The sequence below is a fragment of the Pecten maximus genome, chromosome 16, assembly GCF_902652985.1.
Source record: "Pecten maximus chromosome 16, xPecMax1.1, whole genome shotgun sequence".
Classification (NCBI taxonomy): Eukaryota; Metazoa; Mollusca; class Bivalvia; order Pectinida; family Pectinidae; genus Pecten; species Pecten maximus.
The window spans coordinates 26,775,989-26,797,098 of NC_047030.1; the positions used below are offsets into that span (position 1 = coordinate 26,775,989).

Sequence of the window (21,110 nt, forward strand, 5' to 3'; positions counted from 1 at the left end):
TTCTTAAATCTAACTTTTCATTCAATGATTCAAAACATTTTCTTTTTTTCGCCTCTAACCAAATGCTGTTAATCTCCCCAATCCTGTAACTGCCATCAGTTTCATTACAAACACAGAGTTATCGCCCCTTACTACACTTCATTCCATCTGTGACATCCTTTAGGTGTCACCCCACTACCAATTGTTAGGAGATCTTGAATCACTGAATTTTGTTTGTGGTCAAGATACTTCAATTAATGATGTAAATAATTATAAAGAAGTGACTGAACTTGCATTTGGTAATTCTTATACTTTCAATATATAGTTTGAATGCTGGCCATGATATGTAAACATACGATTGCGTCTGGAAATCCAGTAATGAAGTATGTTCATTCACTCAATAACAAAAGATAATACCTATACTGATGTCATTCTCATGTTTTGTGTATGAAAATTAATTACATTTTATTCATATGAAAATGAATTTCAATGTCATAGTCTTTTGTCGGTCAATATAAGTCTGACAGTCATTTCATGAAATGTGTTGACTGTTGTATTGCTTATTCCATGGGTTGGGAGTCATTTGGGATTTTCATAATTGATTATGTGTTGCATTTATTGTCTTGGCTGAAGTTGTCTTGTTCTGAATATATATATATGATAGTGTGTATACAGTGTATATATATACGTACTGAAAGAACATCTTAAGATACTATTATATAATTATTGATTGGTTATTAGTCCCCTACCGATGAAACCGGGGGGTGACTATATGTTTTCCCTGCGTCCGTCTGTCCGTCCTTCTGGTTAAAGTTTTGGTTAAAGTTTTTATTTTAATGGCACACCATTCACTTAATAATGGTATTAGGATGCTGATTCCTTGCATAGAGGTTGTGTGGCATTAATTTTGTACAGTTGAAAATGAAAATTATTTTCATTTTTTGATTTTTTTTTTCATAATATGGACTTAACTGTTTTCTCTGTATTGAATGCTTCACTGATGTGAGATTCTTTTGGAATAAAATCAGTGTACTACTATGCAGTGCTATGCAGAATTATGTTTATATTTTAATCCAAGGCGGTGATATATATATTACACATTTCAATTTAAATTCACTTTAGATTCTTTTACTCTGTACAGTAGATATACCAAACTAATATATATACCGGAATATATTTTATGGGCAGCTAGGAAACATTGTTTATTCACCCCAATAGAGTTGAATTTACACATTGTTTGGAATGAACTTATTTTCATAAAATGATAATGTTTCAGTTGTGGCTAATTAAACTTTTTTACTCAAATTTGGCTAAAGTTTTAACTTGGGGGCACCGGTAGTGGACATGTATTGGTCTAGCAATACTCACAGAATGCTTGTTTTATTTAGCTTGGTATTTTTATATATAATTACCCATGTATGACTCATTATTATGTAAAATCATTCTGTCATATTTATGCATGTTTTGACATCTTGCAATTACATGTCCTTTGAAAAGGGCAAGAATACAGAATCATTGGCAATCTGAAAATGGTGTTTGTTTTTGTTTTTGTTTTTTTAAATAATCGATTATTAAAATTTATAATTGATCATTAACATTTGTAATTGATTTACAACAATTTTGAAACAATTTATATTAACTTATATTAATCACGCTTGTTGGCCCGGATGGAAGCGCATGAAAGGTCTTACTGTGGGAGGACAGGTGACTTCATACCTGTCCACATCTGATAGGGGAATCAAACCCCGGCCGTCTATAGCTAGTTGAAAGGCAATTCACGTGCATGTGTTACCAATGTGCCACCTGAACACCCCATCGATCATTGGAATTGGTTCAGCAGGATTAAGTTATTGATTATAATCAATAATCATACCAACACTAATGATTGGTGATATATATGGCTAACAACAATACAAAGAATATGTGGGCAGGAGACTCTTGTCTACTATCTGATACAGACGACTCAATTGCACCAATGCAACATCGTTACACAAAAGTTATTATAACTTAATAAGGAAAAATCAGACTATAGTTAAAATCTTTGTCACTTATTTATTGTTAATGAGTCCACATATGACAATTTATTTTATTACTGTATGTGTATATAGTATCATTGGTGGCATTTGATAATGATTTCCTAGCTATAGATCAACAGTATTCAGGCAGTAACATAATGCAAACAGTTGATATTTTGAACAATTAATTAATTTGAATTAATTGAATGATAATAAAATCCCTGTGAATATTTAGCATTCAACATTAGTAAGTTGTCAAGCTATATGGAGCTATACACATACATTTTTTGTATGTGTGTATATATTATATATATAGCAGATATTTAACAAGGACCTACTTAAAATATATATATACATGTATATGAATTAAAATATTTCAATTAAAAAAAATTATTATCAGAAAAGTTAAGTACATGTATTGAAATAGATGCATTGAACAAGCTAAAGCGATGACTCTCATATTATGAATTCAAATATTGCAATTAAAACAATTTATTATCAGAAAAGTTAAGTACATGTATTGAAATAGATGCATTGAACAAGCGAAAGCGATGACTCTCAGATTCTCACTTACTGGTACCTGTATATACATCTTACTTAGCATTAGATTGCACAAGATATATCAAGGAACTTTAAACTAGCAGGGATTCAACTGCGTCTGATACAAAAAGTAATTTCTGTTGAAATTGGTGCATACAATGAAGTCAATTGTATATATATTAATTGAACGAGTAATGAGGAGTATATATATATATTAATCAACATTTTCAAATATATATGCACACAGAAGCACAAATACATAAGACTAGTCATCTATATATACACATGTAAATGTGTTTTGATATATCAAAATGTAACCTGTATGGGTGGCGAGTGTGTTGCATGTAAACTGGTTTTTAACTATTTCTTATAGTATTCTCGCATACTTTTGTACCCACCTAGGTTATGTGCATTCTGTGGATATGTGCATTATTTGCAGAATACTATCTGGGTGTTGGGTATTTCCCACCTACAGTCCTACACCATAGATATCCACTATAAACTGGCATATAAAAACATGTAAAAGTAAATTTAAAATATATACATGTAATAGGTAGTACAGTCAAACCTCGATGATTCGAACTTCGTTGATTCGAATTTCTCGCTGTATCGAACTTTTTGCTTGGTCCCGAATTTTCTCACTATATAACACTACTAACGAAACTATGTATGATTCGAATTTTTATAAATCGAAGTTTTCGATGTATCGAACTTTTTTCATGACCCGTTAGCTATGATATTATAGGTAATTGACATCTCATGATTCGAACAAAAAATTTACCTGTACTGACCACTGGACAGGTGTTTGTCGTGACCCCTGCGGCAAGATTTCACACCTCTCCCCCAAATGCCCTGACTGACAATAGGGATAACGATAGCGTGTGTTGTCACTCCCGGTCATGGGGTTTATTAATAATCAGATCAAATTGATAGATAAAAAGTGTATTTAGAAGCCATGACATTTAATCACTCCGGTAAAACATTTCAATTGTCGTCTCTGATAATCTCCGCCGCCATTGAAATCAGCGTTCGGTGAGTAAATTTTACGGAACTGTAAAACAACCGGACCATTTTTAAACACAAATAATTAGCGATGGCTTCACTCATATTCAAAGTGTCACGTTTCAAACTTATACATAAATATCCAAGTAAATCGATTATTTGTCATTCAATCATGCATTCTCCAACCGATCGGCATTCCGTATTTTATATGCACATAACGTAAACGCAAGTGTCTTTAGCAGAAAAGCCTAACGACTTACGTAAGTGTGCATTGTACTTCTTTTGTTTTATCTGTTAAACGCGATATAAGTGTTTTGTAACCGATACATATTCTGTTTAATTATCAAGAAAACATCGATCTATTGTCAACCATGAATAATTCGAAGTCCCGCTGTATCGAAGTTTTACTGTTAGTCCCTTGAACTTCGAAACATCGAAGTTTGACTGTAATACACTTGGTAACAATCATGTAGACATCTCAAAATTGTTGTGAAGGTAAGTAATAAATGAAACAATAGTTGCACTAGTACTGTTACACTGATCATGATGTATATTGGAAGATATGCGGTTATAGTGAGTAAGCAATATGGTTGTAAGGGTGGCGGGTAGACCCACCTACACCTACCTTAATTTACTCATAAGTCACAGTCTTCCCTTGAACTCACACCTTCTATTCAAAAACTGACTAAAGAAACCCCTAAACATTCTCTTCACATACAGATGTATCAAACTTCATTGTCAGAGTTGTCATCAGCAGGAACAGAAATTCCTTTTCTCAGTCTTTCAACTTTCTTTTCAACAATTTCCACAAAATGACCTCGGTCAATATCAAACGGTGACTTATTAATATTTCTGAAGTTTTCAAGTTTTCTTCCATTCTGTGGAGTCCAAACCTTTAAAGGGATCAGTGTGTTCAGAACACATTTCAGATCATCATTAAAAGATCGCTTTCTGTGATGGGTTTTCTTAACCGGAATGTTCAACATTTCCTGGAAATTACCAACAATATCGTCAATAACTGGGGCTGCTTTAGTTATCGCCACAATAGAATTCTCCGTTTTGTTTGAACCTAACCCTCTAATTAATTCCTTTAATACTTTTACTTCATTTTCTTTCTGAAGATCTGCTGCTTTGTTGTCTCCTTTGTGTCCAGTAGGATTAACAAATGATCCACACCGGACTTTCACAGCCATTTTCTCTGTCAGCATTACTTCAGTCTTGAGAATGTAATCTATACATTCTTCTAAATATTTTGACAAAACTGAGTGACTGAAGAAAATAGGGATACAAAACTTAAGAGTGATGTTCGTACGAAAAGTATCGCCCTCCTTAATGGAATCCTTAAAAGTTAAGAGGACAAAATACCACTGCAAAAGTTGAGTTATGTAATCATTCAATTCATCAGAAGCTGCAACTGTAGAACGGGAAATTATCACAGGAAGGTTCACTGTTGTTAGTGGAACATCTATAGTCACTCCATTCTCAACCTGCGCAGGCGTAACATTAAACAGGAACGTACTGTTATTGATGTTTAAATGAAATTTCAGCATCCTGCCATCTATGGAACTGTTAACTGTATGCTTGATTCCAAGAACATCCACTGTTAGCAAAACATCAGGCTCCTAAAATTTATAAAAAAGTTAATCATTCAATCATTTTAACAAGGCACTCATGCCCCTTTAACAACCACCTGAAAAAAGACCTAACATTTCAATGAATATAGATCATTGTGACCATTCATGTCTAATGACCTTGAAATTACATGAACATCTGACTGAGAGAATTGAAAGGCCTCTCTACCGTCTTTAAAATTTCCTTATAATAATATTAGACCTCAATAGCACTTTGGCTCTAAAGCAATACATTTTCAAAAAATGTATTTAAAATGAATGTAATGCGTACCACCATGTGACAAAGCAATGTACCTTTTCTGGAAACAATATCAATAATCCATTGACTACCTCTTCAAGGATTTCAGAAAGGACTTTTTCTTTGTCAGCCTTATGCCTCATTTTCATGTTTTTTGACAGCAATGGATGCTTAGGTTCATCTGATAAATTTTCCATTTGGAAGAAATGTAATATGTACGATAAGAAGTAACCACAGCCAACGGTCATGATGAAGTCTTCATGGGCCTGAAATCAGAAACAAATCCATATCAGTTACAACATACTCCAAACAAGATATTATGCACAAAAAAAAATGGCTCATGTAACACGATATGTAAATTAGCATGTCTATAAATTGTAACAATGTTTTGTAATCTACGTATATACTGCACTATGTTTTCTAAAGGATGTTATCTATGCATTTATGCTGTATACATATACTATTCAAGATGACAATTATTGATCAAGAGCAGCATTTTGTCATTTTTTTAGAAGACTAACAATATTGAAAGAAAACTGAGTGAACATCACAACAATGTATCTATGATTCCAATATGAAAAGAGGCTAATATGGTCTGAATTATTCACTGGGCTTGTTTACACTAAATCGAATTACTTTGATAATCCAAACTGAAAGATTTGTATAAGATTCCTAGTATATTAACAAGTTCTTACTTCAAAACGTGACTTCACATTCCCGTTTACATTTGATCGCTGAATAAGTATCTTCAGGTTGTAAAGAGTGCCTTTCTCTCTTCCACTGGACTTGTTGAAAAATCTTTTGTACAGTTTCTGATAAAAAAAAAGATTAATGTAGTTTATGAACAAATACTGAACACCTTTACAACATTTCTATAGCTAATGTTGTTGAAGTGTTATTTCCAAAATATGAGGTCAAAATTATATATACATCAAAAAAAAGACAGACAAAATACATGTAGCTTTTATTTCTGCACTAGATGTTTACACAAAGCAATGGCTACATTTATGGCTTGAGGACACTTATGACAGGACTTGTGAAAGCTATTTGTACAATTTTGAATTGAATCCCTACTGTCGGACAGCATCTCATGCCAACTGTAAATGAAACCCATCCCTTTGTGTTGACTCTTGATACCTATATAGCTAGTACAACATAAACCATGACTCATTGATTTAATAATTACCTCCAAAAAATCCATCACTGTATGAAACAATTCCACAATCATAGGATCTAAATGCTCTAGTCTGTCTGTTGCTGTCAAAGACCCATCCTGTAGTCCTTTGGCTCCCTGTAACCGCACTCTAGTGAGTTGATCTCCTCCAATGGGCACCTTCAGTCTATCTAGCTCTGCAGCTGAAAATTAAAAATACACACAGGATTACACATAGGGTATAACGGATTATGTCAAACCAATCGAGGCCTTTTCAATGTTCTTATTAAATATCCAAGGCCCATCTTATCTGTCATCTTGAGAAGGAACAAGAGAAAAAAAAACAACTTATAACTATTCACGTGATCAAAATAAACCTGACATGGTAATTATTTACATTTGTAGGGGAGACATAGACAAAGTTGAATTCAAATGATCAGTGGCCAGGGTTTAACTTATCATAATGAAACCTTATTATTCATGGATTTTTCAAGGCCCAGAATGAAATTCAAGGCTTTTCAAGGACCAAGGTGAAATTCAACGCTTTCTTGAGGTATACAAACAAACAAGGGTCTTGGATTACAAAATTTGACCCTGACCAAAAACTGACCAGGTCAATTGTATTTTGGTTCCTGAAGACTGTAACTGTAACGTAGACTTACCTCTGCCTGCCTTAATGTACCAGGAAGTCAAATCCTTTTCATAGGACTTCAAAATGTGAATGCAATCTGAGTAAGATGTCTCATTCTTCAGTAGGACAGGTAAAACAAAAACCTCTGACTTCTTTGACATTGATTCCTCAAAGTTGTGTGGAATATGTTTTAGAAGAACATTTTCCATCCACTTGAAACCATCAACATACTCGGACAGCAGCCTTCCAATGATGATTTTCAGTGATTCCTTGTACTTTTGAGATTCACATGCTGATGGAACAAACTGTCTGTATGTTGTAGTGTTTATATTTCCGATTGGTTTGGAGTCATCCAGACTGCTCACACTTACCCTGTCCAATATGAAATCAGTGGCAAAGAAGTGGTAGTCTTTATTCTTGTTATCCATTCGGATATCGTTTGTCGTAACATACAAGTCCAGATTGTCCCCATTTAGTTTTCCGTTTTCACCATCTGATATCCTTGAAACAATTTTCTCTGTTGTATAGCTGCCAAAGTCTCCGATTAGGTTCCTCTTGGTTTCATTAGACAAAGTGACATGTACTTTATTTAGACATGCAAGTAGCTGTAATAAAAAACAAAGGAAAAATCTAAGTATTTGTCAAATTCTACAGAAACAGGTATCAAAATAAAAATGAAAAAGCTGATGTGCTGTATATGGCTGATGTATGCTATTTGTACATAATACTTAACATAATTAACTCTATAACACAAATATACATAATCATCTTTGTTAATTAAAATATTTCAATCTTGTGAATAACAAGACCTAATAATTACTAATTGAAACATTATAATAGAAATGTTTTTGAAACATCTTTCTTCTTTTTAAGAATTCATTCATTTATCACAGCAATTGTTGATCTTTAAGTCTTTTAATTTTAAAGAAAAGGTTAGCATTAACCATTCTTGGCATATATCACAGAGCATTATACATTTGAGAGGCATTATATGTGCACACAGAACACATATACACATGTATACAAAATAAAAATGAAGAACAAAAACATCAACAAGGAACAAGTCTCCATCCAACAAATGTTTCCTCCATTATATAAAGGAGGCCAAAACTTTGATCAAATTGTCAATAATTATGATGGCAACTGCTTGTTACATTTTATTTATTTCCGATATATCTTTTTTTAAAACTGTCTGTACACATACAAATTAGGAAAATTGTGTATAACGTACACACTGATTTTTTTTTCAAAGTTATAAATATTAATAATTTATTTCAGGTAAATTCATTGTAGCACAGATTTTCTGGGGAAACTGCTTAGCATGTTTTCTGTTGTACTTGATTTCATACTATTTTCTTACCAATTATTCTGTAATATCATTTGAAACTGTCTATCACGCAAAACCGCTTTTTTAACAACCACACCTGGAAATCAAAAAATTTATTGGAACATGAACAAGAAAATAAAACTGCAACAGAAAAAAAGTAAAGAAAAACTGCACTGCAAACACATGTACAAAATTTTGATAATTAGTAATTAATATCTTTTAAATGCTTACAGAAAGTGGCCTTATGGCCAAGATATTGACTCCAAATATTAATATTATGTCACGGTGGTCAAACTTTAATAGTCTGACCAACACCTGTACATGTAAAGTGTGTATAGATACTTGCGCTGTGTATCGTGTATAATGTTTGTACAAGTCCCTGTGTCATATAATGTCCTATGTACCTGTGTATATAGTTGTTATGGTGACGTATGAGAGGTGAGCGCAAGGATTGGTTGAGTGTGTCACTTTGACCCTGCATGACCCTATACCCGTGCACGTGGAAAACCTTACCTGGGCCTTGCCCAGGTGAGTGCAGCGACAACGGCTATAGATCCCACACAAGCCACACGTCCGGTATAAGCCTGTGTGCTTTATGGCCACAGTGCTTCTAGGTCACTGTCTCCGTGTGTGTGTCTGTGTTTATGTTAAATAAACTGTGCTTCATTTGAACATTGTTTGTGCATAATTGAAGAAATACCCACATATTATACTACTCGTGTGACATTGGCGCCCAACGTGAATTTCTTTTACGGAGGCAGTGGCATCGTACGCCCACGTTTTACCACGTGGGTGATCACGTGATAACCGGATGACATGATCAGGGGAGATCACTCTGGAGCAACGACAACATGTGCTTCCGGTGATGGTGTTTGCTGTTCGTCAACTGTTTTCGTCTCGTTACTTCGTCATGACTGTGTGATTTATTGATTATCATCGTCCTGTCATCGTTTCTTCGTCGTCCATGGTTCGTTTCCTGCTGTCGCCGATGGATTAATTGTAACATTTTCTGTGTCGTCCAGTGCGGATCCGTTTCCAGTGGTTGTTGACATTTTTCGTTCGCGTTTTATATGAACTGACTTTAAATTTAATTGCTAGATATCTTGTCATTTGAACATTTGTAACACTGTGATACTATTGATTATTCATTTATTATTCATTTGTTTCATGTATGATGTTTATTTTCAGGTGTTTATATCTTGTCAGTCTATAATTGTAGACATAAATCAAATCAGTGAATTTTAAACATTTAGGGTAAAATATATTATTAAAGGTAAATGTAAAAATAACGCCGATATTCCAATATATTTAGATATATCGCGTAAATCGGTTTATTTATTAAGGAATTTAAACATTTACAATATTTAAACATATATTTCTTTGCAATTTAAGTTTAAACTTAACTGTGATACTTAATTACAAATCTATAAGATATTTATATCTTGCATGCTTGCTTCCCACCTAACAATGCTGAACCACTAACCTTGCACACATTGCACTGCACTGTAGCGGAAGGGGAATACTAAGAAGGCTGAGAGGGGGAGGAAGATGCCAGAGATGGGTTTGTAAATGGTGTATCTGTCCTTTGTGTTTTATGTCAGCGCAGTGTATTTTATATTCTAATAACTTAGATATTGTCCCTACTCATACTATTTTTGTATGTTGTAGTTACAGTTACAGTTGTAGGTTTAGTATCATTTTGTATTCTTATACTCTGAAACTGTCAATAGGTTATGAGTTGTAGTAAGCTCCAGAAATTTATTGATAAAGCTGTTCCTAATGTTACTATAAGGAAGAAACCTATACTTCTTACTAGTAGTAAGGGATTTTACCTGAAAAGGCATTTGGATTTGCTAAAGCACTTAGACTGTAGTCTTCAGTTCCATTGCCAACCAGGTGGTCGCTTTATACATTTCCTTCGCTGGTTGGAAACTGAACTTCCAATTAGGGTTAGTTCATATCCAAGTATTGTTTTATATGTGTGGTTAGGTACATGTGACCTCACAGTAAAGCAAGGGAAATTCATTAGTTTACGACATCAGACTTCTATATCTGCTAGTTCGGATTTGCAGTTTGAAATTAACAAGTTTATTTCCATAGTGTCCCAATTTCCTACTGTACAGTTATTATTTTTGGAAATCCCCTCATACTCTATACAAGAGTGGAATAAATCCAAGGGGCATCCAAACCCTGATTCATTCCAAACTCAAGATCTCATTCTAAATGAGAGAGTGTTGGAATTGAACAGCTTCCTGACAGAGGTCAATACTAGATCTCAAGTCTGTTCACCTCATCTTAGGTTAGACTTAGTTAGGTACAGGAAGTCGAGAAACCAGGATAAGTCCCGGATCTCATTGAATTTTAGTCTGTACAAGGATGGGATCCATCCTAGTCCTCTACTAGCTAGGTGTTGGATGAAAAGACTTGTTGTTTCAATTTGTACTTATTGTGTGTAAATATCATACATACAATTCTACATACTTGAGTTTACTGGTGATATACTTGTATGCAGTTGTCTTGTATTCCTCGTAGGTAGGGATTGTCCCAATCACTTGGATACTTGATATATTCACTGCTTAGTTCATTGTTTACATATATTAATTTGTAGTTTTTATATTTGTATTTAGTCTGAGATGGCAGACTCAAAGCCACCAGCAGGAACCTCCAACTTGGAGCAGGCAGACTATGACCTCATGGCTAGCCTTCTGCGCCAGAATAGTGACTATGTCCTATTTACCAAGATGGAGTATGATAGCATGCTGAGTGTAAGAGATCCTGGCTCTATCAAAACTCCTGCTGTGTCACAAGCTCCTGTTAATGTTAAATCTGCGAGCAGTGACAAAGGTATGGTAGGGGCCCAAGGTTCATTAAAATTTGATTTCGCTGGACTTGGGGATGGGGGGAATACCAGTACTCCTTTACCTCCTATATCTAATGATTCTCCATTTTCGGGTCTGGGGGGAGGATATGGGGTTCCTCTAACTCCATCGCTGAATAGGAATACACACCTTTTACCCCAGGTTCCGAAAATCTCCTCATTTTCAGGAGATGAGTCACCTCAACGTGGTGAAACCACATATGAGGGATGGCGATACGAGGTCAGGTGTCTAGCATCTGACAGCACCCTGTCCGAAGAGCTTGTTCTTCAGGCTATAAGGAAATCACTCAGGGGTATCGCTCGTCAGACTCTTATACCTTTAGGTCCTATGGCAACTTTGGATGAAGTTCTGAAAAAGTTGGACACCTTCTTTGGTAATGTAGCTTCTAATGAAGTTGTATTACAGCAGTTCTATTCTGCTACACAGAAAGAAGGTGAATCTGTCACCGCATTCGGGTGCAGACTAGAGGCACTGTTGCAGCTTGCCATAAACAGTGGACATGTAAGCCCTTCAGCCAGGGATGACATGATCCGATCCAAATTTTGGACTGGCTTGCGCTGCGACAGATTGAAAGGCCAGACGCGTCACAAGTATGACTCTATTAAGTCATACGACTTGCTGTTGAGGGAGGTTAGAGCGGTAGACCTAGAGCTCAACCCAGCACAGAAAGCGGCCAATAAGCCTACAAAGGCTAAAGCCCAACACAGCCCTATACAAGTTTCGGAGAGTGATAAAAAGCTTGACAAGCTCAGTGAGCAGGTAAGTGCCTTGATGAGCAAAATCAAGTCTCTCGAAAAGAAACTTGAGGGTACTGGTAAGTCTGGGGCATACCAAAATAAAGGTAATGCTGGACGCGGCAATACTTACCAGAAACAAAAAAAAGGTAATACCCAGAAGTCCTCAACAGGTAAGTCTGAGCCAAAAGAGTAACCTCCCCTGTTGTAGGGCAAATGGGGGATGGTGAAGGTAGGAATGGCCCAAGTAACAATACCGCTACAGACAGTACCCTGTATGAACGAATGGTTGGTAGCTCAAATATTGACCAGATCATAATAGGGGGGAAGACACATTCTGCTCTCATTGATAGTGGCTCTATGATCACTTGCATTTCGGAGAATTGTTATAAATCTCTGAACCCCAGGCCTGTTCTGATGGATATCAAAGATTTTGATCTTCAGGTATTCGGAGCAGGTGGGTCCAAGTTACCATACTTGGGATATATTGAGGCAGATGTCAGTATTCCATTTCTGTCTGATTGCGTGATGTGTGTACCTATATTGGTAACACCGATGACCAACTATAACAGACAAGTTCCTGTTATTGTTGGCACAAATATTATACGTATGTGTAGGGATATACAACAGGCTAGCTCTGATTCTACTTTTCCAGATGCTTGGCAGTCTGCTGTTGACAGTTTGTGTGTCAATAATCCCATGGTGGTGAAATCTGCCAATACATACCCAGTGTCCATAGGTCCAAACCAGGTAAAGACTGTCCATGGGTTGGTACGCAAGGTGGGGAACTTTAGTACAGCTGTGACAGAACAGGACAGCTCACTGCAATCCGGGAACCTGGTGGTATGTCCAAGGGTAGTGTCGCTGGAATGCGCACCTGGTAGACTCAAACGTATACCAGTCCGGATCTGTAATCTGTCTACAGAGTCAATTACTATCTCTCCAAGATCACCTTTGTGTACTCTAACAGATGTAAAGGTAATGGACAGGTGGTCCCCAGAACCCTCTGACAAAGATGATACTGAATCCTCTAAGGATCAGGTGGAGGGGGAATGGTGGGACAAACTGGGGGTCTCAGTAAACAAGGACAATCTCTCTCCTGAACAGTTGGAGAGAGCATACCAGATACTGGGCAAGTGGCAGCATATTTTCTCCACATCCTCAAAGGATTTGGGAAAGACAGACTTGGTGCAACACAAGATAAAACTCTCGGACGATGTTCCATTTAAGGAACCATATCGTCGTATTCCACCAGGGATGTATGAGGAAGTGAGACAACATCTTAAGGAGATGTTGGAGTCTGACGCTATCAGAGAGTCTCACAGTCCCTACTGTTCGAATGTGGTCCTCGTTCGAAAGAAAGATGGGTCCCTAAGATTTTGCATTGATTTGCGTAAACTCAATGGGAAAACCATTAAGGATGCCTACACCCTACCTAGGGTGGAGGAAACCTTGGACTCCTTAATTGGATCAAGATACTTCAGTAAGCTGGACCTGAGGTCTGGATACTGGCAAGTCGAGATCAAGGAGGAGGACAAGGCAAAGACAGCTTTTTCTGTCGGACCACTAGGTTTCTTTGAATGTAACCGCATGGCATTTGGTCTAACTAATGCGCCAGCAACTTTTCAAAGATTGATGCAAGCTTGTATGGGTGAAAGCCATCTTAAGGAATGTTTAATTTTCCTGGATGACATTCTCATATTTTCAGACACCTTTGAGGAACACCTCAAAAGACTGGAGGGTGTGTTTGAACGGCTTGAAAAACACGGCTTAAAGCTAAAGCCCTCCAAATGTGAATTCTTTAAGTCTCAAGTGTGCTATCTGGGGCACATTGTTTCTGAGGAAGGAATTCAAACTGACCCAGATAAACTTGCGGCGTTGAAGACATGGCCAGAACCTGTCAATGTCAAGACGCTACGCTCATTTCTAGGTTTCACAGGGTACTACAGGAGGTTCATTAAGGATTATGCAAAAATCATAAAACCTTTAAATGATCTTCTTGTTGGACACTGTACCCACAAAAATGTTAAGGGGCCAAAGAAAAAGATTCCCTGGGTATGGGGGGATAGTCAGCAGAAGGCTTTCGATACCATAGTCAGTCTTCTAGCTTCTCCACCTGTGTTAGCATATGCAGACTTCACTAAGCCTTTCATTGTTAACACAGATGCCTCTGTAGAAGGTTTAGGTGCTGTGCTGTACCAGAATCAAGGGGGCCATGAAAGGGTGATTGCGTTTGCCAGTCGAGGTTTACGTCCGAGTGAAAGAAACTACCCAGCTCATAAGTTGGAATTTCTTTGTCTCAAATGGGCACTCACTGACAAGTTCCATGATTACCTGTATGGCAACACTTTTGAGGTACGTACAGATAACAACCCTCTAACCTATGTGACGACCACAGCGAAGCTGGACGCAGCAGGTCATAGGTGGTTAGCCTCACTCTCAAACTATAACTTTAAATTAGTTTATAGAGCGGGCCGTCTCAATGGGGATGCTGACGGGTTGTCAAGACGACCGTATCAGCAAGAGGAAGTTTTCCCAGATGTAGTGAGAGCAGTTACCTGTGCTTCTTTGTCCACTAGAGAGGAGTTGCCTTTAGCAGAAACTGTTGTACTCTCAAATACATCATCCCTAGAACCGGAGAACAACACCCTAAATATAGGGAATGTAAAACTCTCTGGTGTGGATTGGGAAAAACAACAGTCCTTAGATAAACATCTTAGGAGGGTGATAGATTTTGTCAGGGAGGGGATTCGACCTGATAAAAAGATATTGAAACACGAACCTGAGGAGGTGTGTCAATATATGCGGGAGTGGCGGCTGTTGAGGCTACTTAAGGGTGTTCTGTATAGAAACACCACAGTAGATGGTGACCCTGTTCAACAGTTAGTCATTCCCAAGGCATATAGGGAGAAAGTCCTCAGGGGAGTGCATGAAGATGTCGGTCATCAGGGACGTGACCGTACAAACTGGTTGGCAAGGCGAAGGTTTTTCTGGCCAGGCCTTGATGCTGAGGTGAATAGTTGGGTTGAAAGCTGTGGTAGGTGTGTTCGTAGAAAAACCCCTACTGTCCCAAGTGCAGAGTTAGTCAATATCCAAAGTTCCCGTCCAATGGAGCTTCTCTGCATTGACTATTTGACCTTAGAAAGGTCAAAGGGGGGCTACGAAAACGTGCTTGTTATCACTGACCATTTCACCCGCTATGCCCAAGCAATTCCAACCAGGAACCAATTAGCGAGTACCACCGCCAGGGTGTTGTACGAACAATTTATGGTCCACTACAGCTTTCCTGCCCGTATTCATAGTGACCAGGGCAGGAATTTTGAAAGCAAAGTTATCAAAGAACTTTGCAAGATAGCTGGAGTGGAGAAAACCAGAACTACCCCTTACCATCCTATGGGCAATGGCATGGTCGAACGGTTCAACCAAACACTGTTGAAAATGTTAGGTACTATGGAGGAAGAACAAAAATCCAGTTGGAAATCCTATGTGGCTCCTCTTGTTCATGCATACAATGCAACAAAACATGAGACCACAGGATATTCTCCTCATTACTTAATGTTTGGTTGGCACCCGAGACTTGGTGTAGATGCATTTCTTGGCATCGATACCAGTTCTGAGACTGTAGGGAGTCGTCAGAATTATGCCCAGAAACTTAAGCGTCGGTTAGACTTTGCCTACAAAGCTGCCTCGGCTGAAAGTGAAAGGAAGGGTAAGCGGTACAAAGATAGGTATGATAGGGGGGTTAGAGAAGCTACCTTAGAAGTAGGAGACCGGGTTCTGATGAGGAACGTTGGTATATGTGGCAAGCAAAAGTTGGCAGATAAATGGGCTAAGGAACCCTACATTATCCTTAGTGTGCCAAATGTTGATATGCCTGTATACAAGATCCAGAAAGAGTCGGGAAAGGGACCTATAAAAACTGTACATAGGAACCTGCTCCTCCCTTTCATGTGGTTACCCAGAACAGCGGGTGCCCAGGAACCAAGGGAGACAACCCGAAATCATCAGAATGCCGGAATAGAGTTAGTTGAGAGTTCCTCCTCAACTACTGACTCTGATAGCTCAGATGAGGATGGGAGTCAAACACCCAGATATGTTATTCCTGCTAGGAGACCCAGACGCACTGTTGCTGAGTCGCGACAGCCAGTGCAACCACATACTGTTGGTTCAGGGGATTCTCCGAAACAGGGTAATAAGGGTGTGTGTCGAAATTCCAACACTGCAGGCAGTGAAAGTCAGACACAAGACTCTATACCAGCTGCAAGGCCCAGGCGAGTCTGTAAATCTCCTAACTTGTATGGGGAATGGCTCATGGGAACCTTGGTACCGTCCAATTCTGGAGCTGAGGTCTACGTCTAGATACTCAGAGCAGTGGGAGAATGTCGTGGTGGACAAAGTTTACTTCAAATTGTGAAATTAATATGTAATCTCTACAGCTACTTGTGTGTATTACCTTATGGTTTACCATTAAATAAGTAGAAACTGTAGCATAATTGCAATTTACATTCAATTATAAAGTAAAAGATTAATATTCACATCAGGAAAGCTTTGTTCCACATGGCAGAGGAGAAAATCTCTAAGTAGTTATGGAATATATAATTATATTACCTTGGGACACTGGCCAAGGTGATAATTTCATTTTATACAGATGTTAATTTTAGATTTTTCATTCTATAGTGTTATATGAGCAGTTATCTTGTATTCCTCGTAGGTAGGGATTGCCCCAATCACTTGGATATTAGATAATTAGCTGCTCATTCTTTTATATTATTAGTAGATTCAACCATTGTGGTTGATATATTAGTTTAAATGCCAGGAGTCATTTTCCTTTGCAGGGGAGAATGTCACGGTGGTCAAACTTTAATAGTCTGACCAACACCTGTACATGTAAAGTGTGTATAGATACTTGCGCTGTGTATCGTGTATAATGTTTGTACAAGTCCCTGTGTCATATAATGTCCTATGTACCTGTGTATATAGTTGTTATGGTGACGTATGAGAGGTGAGCGCAAGGATTGGTTGAGTGTGTCACTTTGACCCTGCATGACCCTATACCCGTGCACGTGGAAAACCTTACCTGGGCCTTGCCCAGGTGAGTGCAGCGACAACGGCTATAGATCCCACACAAGCCTACACGTCTGGTATAAGCCTGTGTGCTTTATGGCCACAGTGCTTCTAGGTCACTGTCTCCGTGTGTGTGTCTGTGTTTATGTTAAATAAACTGTGCTTCATTTGAACATTGTTTGTGCATAATTGAAGAAATACCCACATATTATACTACTCGTGTGACATTTAACTGATGTAAATATTTAAAAACCTTACAAGTTACATGTACATGTGTATTTAAAATTGAACAAACAATACATACCACATGTATTCAAAGAAATAAATCAATTACTGATAATACTATTTATTTATACACAACAGAAAAGTCATCTGGCAATTTCATAAGAGACACTCGAAACAATTGCCTCAGCTATGCAAAACCACTAATTAGGTTCATCAGGTGACCTTAAATTTCAACAAGTATATTGATAAAACTTTTTTGTGGTATATATTGTAACTTTTAGTGGCTTTCCTTTGTTTGAAAAACTTTTGGTTGTAAAAATGGAATTAAACAAATATGAGTATTTTTCCAGACAAAAGTTATCAACTTTATATCAATATGGCAGTAAAAGTTTCAGTATGACCCAAATGTTCACTAATTACTGTACATAAAAAAATGTTTATGCATGGTAGATTTATTTTAATTTCTGTACATTTCCACAGTCATTTCAGCACTTATATGTACAAGCAGTGATGTAATTCTCTTTAATTAAATTTGAAAACTAACTTTTTTTCTAAATATTTTTGCTGTTCGAACGAAGGAATGCCCCTTTAAAATTGAATATGAAAATTGCAGATAATTCAAAACAAATTACTATCAAAATGTTACCAAATTATCAGCATGGTATCTAATACACAGTGATGTCAGTATATGCTGCACTGCACAAGCCTTCACATTCCTAGAGTGCATTATCATACCATATATGATGGAAATAGTTCCCATTTTTGACTCTGCAGTAATTTTTTTACCTACAAACATAAACATCCTTTAATAATAACTTTTATTCCTGTTTGTTTTGAAGACCACCGCTAAATCAATTTTATCTTTTTGACAATCTTCTAACTTTTTGTATTTGAACAAAAAATATAAACATACCTGTAAATAAATGTATGTCTTTTATTCTACAGGTACGTCCTCTACATACATTCTTGATTTTATGAAGCAGTGCAATCAATCATGACTGTATATATACATGTATGTACATACCAAGAGCAGTGAATAAAACTTGGAAAAGTTCTGGGCATTTATCGTGCACCTCTGCAGCAATATCTCTGAACCAGTCCTTCTCACATAGGTCCTTACAATCTTTGATGAATAAAACACTTCGCCCAAGCCGTGCAACATCTTTCAGTGATTCATCTATAGCAGGCAAAATATCACACTGCAGTCTCTCAGTGATGAATTCTTCATCTGTAATACAAAAGTTTTTTGGAGCATATGATAAACATATTCACATGTTATACAATATACACTTTCATATGTATATAAAGCTACTAGCTTAGTTTTGTCTCTCCCAAAACAACTTTTTATTTTCTTTCTGTCTCACACTTCTCTCCTTTTTTGTACATGTGCGTATATCTGTCTGTTTTTGCTATATGACATTTATATGAGCAACAGAGTAATAAGTGGGTCACTGTAATACTACAATGTTTAACCATTATACAAGGTTAAATTTGACTATATACATACATTGTAGATGAGACATATGATTAATCAGTTATATACCAAGATAAAACAAATCTTTCAATAGAAAAACTCAATCAATAAGATTAGTCCTCACCTGTAGGTCTGTTCAATTTGGGATCCGCACTAGTTGTATCTGATTGAAACGCTTTACTACTGTACGCGTGTTCAGATAACGCTTGAAATCCGTGGGGCAATGACGGTCGACCATCTTCAAACAGACGCTGGCGAGATTTTTTTTTACGGAACTGGTAGATGTAGATATTTTCAATTTTTCTACAGACGACAAAAGTGTTTCAGCTATCGATGAACGAATTGCCGATGGTGGTGTTTTGCTCATTCGTTTTTTTCGCTCGTTTTCGTCTAAGAACTTGCCTACATTTTTAACACGTCTCTTTTAAGGTCAGAGCACTTTGACACTTACTTAGGCATGAAGTACAGACATAACACTTCCATAATAAGTCCTTCTCTATGGTAACTCCAGTAAATGTTTGTAATACGTACATGGAGATAGTTTTCTTTTGTAGCCTTGGCCTTTACCAAACAGTGAGCCCTTCGGTTTTCTTGTAGGCAAAGCATACACGTTGTATTGGGCAAAACAATTTTCACGGGTGTTGTATCCATGGACGCAGCCATGTTTAACCCCCCCGTATCCGGTAACTTGAAAGTAGTTCCAATATGGCGACGACCGTGATACATCTGAGCAATCGGATAACCTCGGGCCTTTCCGGCAAGCTCGGATTATTGAAAAGAATACCCGAGGAGTTCCGAATGACATCCGAGGTTAGCAATCAGAACACCTCGCCTCCGTCTGCGAACGTAGGCTCGGAGGTAAGTGTATGAATACACATGAAAATGATGGGTCCAGGTGATTCGCCGGACGATGACCAAATTACCGCGAACTATAGCTGTCGATAGGGTAAACAACATGGCTGCACCCAGTCTATTCCATGTGGTTTTTAAGTATTTCACTGTATATGTGAAGAGTAAGCGTTATATAAATGTTATTGACATGTTTTTCATTTTAGTTTTGTGTTATATTTATGATCCAACCGTATTTGTAAAGATTACAGAACTACTGTGTGTGTACCGGTACATGTAACATCTACAGCCAGGTTATTGTTTTTATTAGATCCATTATTTTTTTATCGACAGCGATGCATTCCTTATATCAACAAAATTATCCCAAAAAAGTCCTATTGTCTGCCAAATGTCATAAATGTTAGTTAACTCACCCAGAATACACATTAATAATAGCTAGACTGATTTAATTCGGGTAGATGCTTGAGTCAAAAAAATAAGTGTCATGAGTATGATTATCATAAGAATAAAATAAAATCTTAAACATTAGACATTACATCATTGAGTCATCAAATACCGTATTTGAAATGCATTTTATATATGATTTTAAATTTTACATTAATTCACAGGTAGCAACCTTGATTCTGAAACCTATATACATATATAACTTTATAAAAAAAATACCTTTTAGTGAAGTGGATGTTTTAAAAATAATATTACAGAAATTTTCCCGAACCCATGCACTTGTGTATAATTTCAGTGGTGTTTTATCATGTAATGGTATATTCTTTCTGAAAAGTACTACTGGCAAAAGCCATCAATGTTTAAATTAATACAGTTATTAAGTGTCAATAATACCAAAGAATTATGTAACCTGGGTAAATTCATATTCGAAGCAAATAAGATTCGATCTTTACATATGTAACCCGTTCTCCACAATGTATTGCATTGCTGTTTCATTGTCATTTTCATGTATTGTGTATTTGTATTATGTACTTATGGGCCACAAGGCCTACGGTCAATAAAGAAATTGAAAATTGAAATTGAGTTAATTACAATTTCTATGGTGTATTGTCAATTCTCAGTTTTTTCCTGGCAGTTTTTATGTTTGATTTGTTCATGGCACTTGTATGTTTCTGTAGAGCTTGATATGAAATCTGTTGGCAATTAACAACTGTTGTGATTGGTCAGTTGAACCATTTACTTTGAAGATTGTGAGGTTATCTAAGAGATTCAACAATAATAGCTTGGATCTAATTTGTACTTTTCACTCATTAGTCAATATGCTTGTGTGTAGTGAGGGGCGATAACTCTGGTGGAACACGAAAGATGGATGAAAATAAATTCCTTTCCTTTAACATTAATACCTTGCACTTAATTTCCTCACTTT

General features: G+C 36.9%; 1 protein-coding gene across 3 annotated transcripts; it reads right to left on the reverse strand.

Annotated features, from left to right (window-relative positions):
* Positions 1 to 3,885: 3,885 nt before the first annotated feature.
* On the reverse strand, positions 3,886 to 19,618 carry LOC117344823. Of its 3 annotated transcripts, XM_033907652.1 has the most exons (8): positions 19,017 to 19,618; positions 18,443 to 18,646; positions 8,550 to 8,613; positions 7,221 to 7,794; positions 6,592 to 6,761; positions 6,101 to 6,217; positions 5,462 to 5,671; positions 3,886 to 5,158 (listed from the first exon to the last, which is right to left on the reverse strand). In XM_033907652.1, the coding sequence occupies exons 4-8, from the start codon at positions 7,615 to 7,617 to the stop codon at positions 4,262 to 4,264; spliced, it is 1,791 nt and encodes a 596-aa protein (XP_033763543.1). In that variant the 5' UTR covers positions 7,618 to 7,794; positions 8,550 to 8,613; positions 18,443 to 18,646; positions 19,017 to 19,618; the 3' UTR covers positions 3,886 to 4,261. The 3 variants fall into 3 exon arrangements, with proteins under 3 accessions (XP_033763543.1, XP_033763544.1, XP_033763542.1); XM_033907653.1 differs by lacking the exon at positions 19,017 to 19,618 and having other exon boundaries at positions 18,443 to 18,754; XM_033907651.1 differs by lacking the exons at positions 18,443 to 18,646; positions 19,017 to 19,618 and adding an exon at positions 9,221 to 9,521.
* Between the last annotated feature and the right edge of the window lie 1,492 nt (positions 19,619 to 21,110).